General features: G+C 45.6%; 1 protein-coding gene across 1 annotated transcript in view; it reads left to right on the top strand.

The window, feature by feature from the left end:
* Cfap43 (cilia and flagella associated protein 43) overlaps window positions 1-4,034 on the top strand; it is a 91,800-nt gene that overhangs the window by 9,222 nt on the left and 78,544 nt on the right. Inside the window, exon 4 of the mRNA XM_021151404.2 lies at window positions 1,292-1,459. Coding sequence (XP_021007063.1) covers window positions 1,292-1,459 — 168 coding nt within the window. The remainder of the gene's footprint in view (window positions 1-1,291; window positions 1,460-4,034) is intronic.

Here is a 4,034-nt window from a genome sequence, read left to right as displayed (position 1 = left end):
TCTGTGTAGCCCTGGCTGTCCTGGAACTCACTCTGTAGACCAGGCTGGCCTGGAACTCAGAGATCCACCTGCCTCTGCCTCCCAAGTGCTGGGATTAAAGGCGTGCGCCACCACTGCCCGGCTCATCTTGGTTTTCTGAGATCACCATAACAAATACCTCAAATCCAGATCCACATGAAGTACTCAGAAACAGCATTTCGAGATCTAGACACGAATGTTATGAAGATTCCGTTCCTCGGGTTTGAGTGTGTTAAATCCAGATCAATCAAGAAGGACAAAATAACATAAGAAGTAGAAATTCATTGCCTCAAGTTCTAGAGACCAGAATTCTAAGCTCTGGATGCAAGGGAGCTTGGTCCCTTCTGAGGGCTGTGAGTGAATCTGTTCTGTGCCTGGTCAATTCCCACAGCCTTGATGGTCACTTCTGATGTTCTTAGGCTGGTAGACGCACCACCCTGATACCTGTCTTCATTCACACATGGCATTTTCCCATGTGTCTGTTTCATAATGCTCCCCTTTTAGGAAGGCATCAATGATCTTAAATTAGGGGCCAACCCTAATGAGTGCATTTTCACTTGATTACCTTTATTTAAAAAAAAATCCTATTTCCAAATAAGGTCGTATTCTGAAGATTAGGACATTACTATATGAATGCTTGCCTCGCCCATTAACCCATAGCAATACCTAAAGTATAAGATAGGTTGGGATTAGCCTTAAGAAGGTGAGGATAGCAAGCAGAAGAGTGCAGTGTGCAAAGGTCCCAAGGTCAAAGAACATACATCAGGGTGTGTGTGTGTGTGTGTGTGTGTGTGTGTGTGTTCTCCATTCCTCCAGCAAAGAACCTAGCTGGCAGGATTTGAGACTTTCTCAAATGAGCAAATCAAGTAGGGGATTTTTAAATTATTTTTTTAAAAAAAAAAATAATGTCGGTAAACGATCTACACAGGACACCCAGATCCACATGAAGTACTCAGAAACAATATTACGAGATTTAGACACTAATGTGATGAAGTTTCTGTTCCTCGGGTTTGAGTGTGTTAAATCCAGATCAAACAAGAAGGACAAAATAACCCTGGTACAATGGAGCAATACTTAAACATATAAATTGTTTCATTCCTTAGAGAGATTCATTTAAATATAGTGGCTTAAAAGTTTGGTGTTTAGTCATAGGTTATGGAATTATATCACAACCTATGTCCTGGTTGATGCGAGCTGTCTGAAAATTAGATATTTTTCCAGACATAAAATTAAACGAAAGTTAAGTTTTCATCAATTGCCATTCCCACCAAAGGAACTGGGAAGCCAGTGTCATCTTGTGCAAGAAATCAAATCCTGGCATGGATGTGAGCCAGATGTCCTTCAACCCCATGAACTGGCACCAAATGTGTTTATCAAGTTCAAGTGCGATGAGCGTGTGGACCATTGAGAGAAGTAACCAGGAACATCATTTCAGGATAAGGTAGGGGCCTTTGCTGCTCCACAACGGTATGGGGATCTTCACTGGTGTTCGCAGCCATCGTCGAGCCGCTGTGATGAGTTCAGTGGCCTCGTGAGATATCTACACACAGCCACACACACGTACAGCCTACCATAAGTCATAACAGCTTCCTACATTTGAACTGAGCTTGGGTGGTTTGCTTACCTGTCAACTTCCCTTTGACTCCCCCAAGTCCTCTGAGAGCTTGTTCCAACACGTTTAATTCTGCAAAATTTTGATTTGCTCAAATTGATGTTTCTAAATGTAACCACTAGTTTTAAAGGGGCCCCAGGGACCCTTTCCGCTCCCGTTTCTTTGCTGCTCTAGTGAAGTCCATTAAACCAAGAATCTGTTAGATATAGGAAGCAGACAGCACAGCATACAGTCAGCCATGTTACCCAAGCCAGGGTTCGCACGGAGCAGAACCATGGGAGTTTCCCATTTAAAAGAGAAATGGGTCAAAGGGAACAAATAGTGATGGTTGATAATGGATGTCTGTAGCAAAGACTGTAGCAAAGTCCCAAAGTGCCACTGGGTTGACCGTTTTCACTGACGACTAAGAGATGTTGAAATTGCAACTTTTGAAAGCCCACCTTAGGCAACATGTGAAGCCAGAAAGAAAGGAAAAGCGGGGAGGGGATTGCAACCTGTTCAAACCAGAAGCATCTAAGTGTTCTGACTAGCACATTTTTTTCCCTTCAAGATCATTTTTCATAAGCACCCAGGGGTAGACAGCTCTGTCTCAAGTCCCGTTACACAACACTGTCTCTTAAGAGAGTGGGTGATGCCTCTACCAGGTCTGCATCCGGACAGGCACCTGCTTTATCACACCCACCCTTTCTCCCTTTGAGTTCTTTGAAAGTTCCACTGCAACATTGTTGCTGAATGTTTCTGAACATCGTTGGTGTGACTGTTCCATAGACAAAGCAAGAGACGGGAGAGAAGACTTTCAGGACTTAGATGCACCTAGCCATACCTCCAGGCTGCGTACCCTGCTTATGAGACCATTCTCTGAAACTGCCTTCCCTTTCATAGAACACAAGCTCTGATTCAATGCCACAGATTCTCCAAACTCACATTTCTTATATTTTTTAAACATACTTTTTATTGACTCTTTGGGAACTTCACCTCGTGAATTCTATTCCCAAACCTTCCATATCCACCCTCCATTCATGTAGCCCCGCCCTGCCCAAGTAAATAAAAGAATACAGATTAGAAAGGAGATAAACCATCTCTACGGAGTACAGCAGCTCTGCTTATGTCACTCTGCACCTCTGTCTGTCCCACGAGTGGCATTGGAAGTTGCGGTATGCCTTGCAGTACACCCTTCTGCCAAAACAGCCCAAACAGCTTTACTTGAGAATGTCCGTTGCAATGAGTCATTAGGCTACTTCAAGATCTCTGGCTTCTGCTACCCCAACAACCTCATAGAGGCTCTCAGATATGTTGCTGTTTCCCTGAGTGGTGGCAAGCCAAGACTGGTCCCTTCATGTGCTCCAGCAATTCATAGACAGAGCTGTTGGGGGCAGGCCAATCCAAAGCCCTGGATGTGGGCCTTGGTGGTAGCTGAGTTGGTCAGCCTGCTAGCTTCCCCATACCTATGCCACCAGAGCTGGCTCTCCCACTGGCCAGGTGAGGGGCTGGGCTCTCCTGATCTCCCATGCCCACACCTCCGGGGTCAGCTCTCCAGCACCATCCCAGATGACAGCTTTCCCTTGGTGGGGTGGGGTGGGGCTAACTCCCCTGAGCCCATGTGACCAGTTGGCGCCAACATGTGGTGGCTGGTGGGGGGCAGAGCCATCTCAGTGAGACATCAATATGGCTTTGGGCTGCATTCACAAACCCGGGACATCCACCATACCCTTTAGTGACTGTACGTATGGACCACTGACATCAACATAGACCCCGGCTGCAACCGGACCACAAACCTAGACTCGGCTCTCAGTGACATCAGGCACCAGGACACCACCACAGTCTCAGGGCTGTCATGTCAGGCTCTTCCCACTGCCATCATGTCTTCGGATCCACCTCTCTTTGTAGCACACAAACCGCTCAGCTTCTCTTCCTCTTCTATCTCTCCATCACCTACTTGCTCGCTTCTAGGTTGGAAGCTGCCCAAGGTATCTCAGCGTTTGTGCCTCGCCTGCCCACAAACCCACCTTTATAACCTAGATAAATGATAAACTTGAAGGTGGGTTTTTGTCAGACTATATATGTGGGGGTTTTTTCCCTTCAGCTCACAATCTTTTTTAAAAATTTGATTGCGTTGCCAACACTCAAAATTTGAGATGTTTCTCACAAATATCTAGATAATATTTTACAACCAAAAGGTCTTGCATGTCAGCAACTCTCTTGGCTGGAACTGAGTGTTACCTGTCACCATTACAAGAGGAAGACACACTTCTGCTGGTTACAGCCTGCCCCAGCCCCCCACAGCGTTTAGGTTTACAGTTTCCACTTCACACATTAACTTTGGGTCTTCTCAAGATTTCTCATGCCCTTAATTCTCCACTACACATGAGTTGTCACTTTACGGCATGTATTTCAAAAGCTGTTG

Source organism: Mus caroli, chromosome 19, assembly GCF_900094665.2.
Source record: "Mus caroli chromosome 19, CAROLI_EIJ_v1.1, whole genome shotgun sequence".
In the NCBI taxonomy this organism is placed as follows: Eukaryota; Metazoa; Chordata; class Mammalia; order Rodentia; family Muridae; genus Mus; species Mus caroli.
This window is presented reverse-complemented; position numbering and strand designations above follow the sequence as displayed.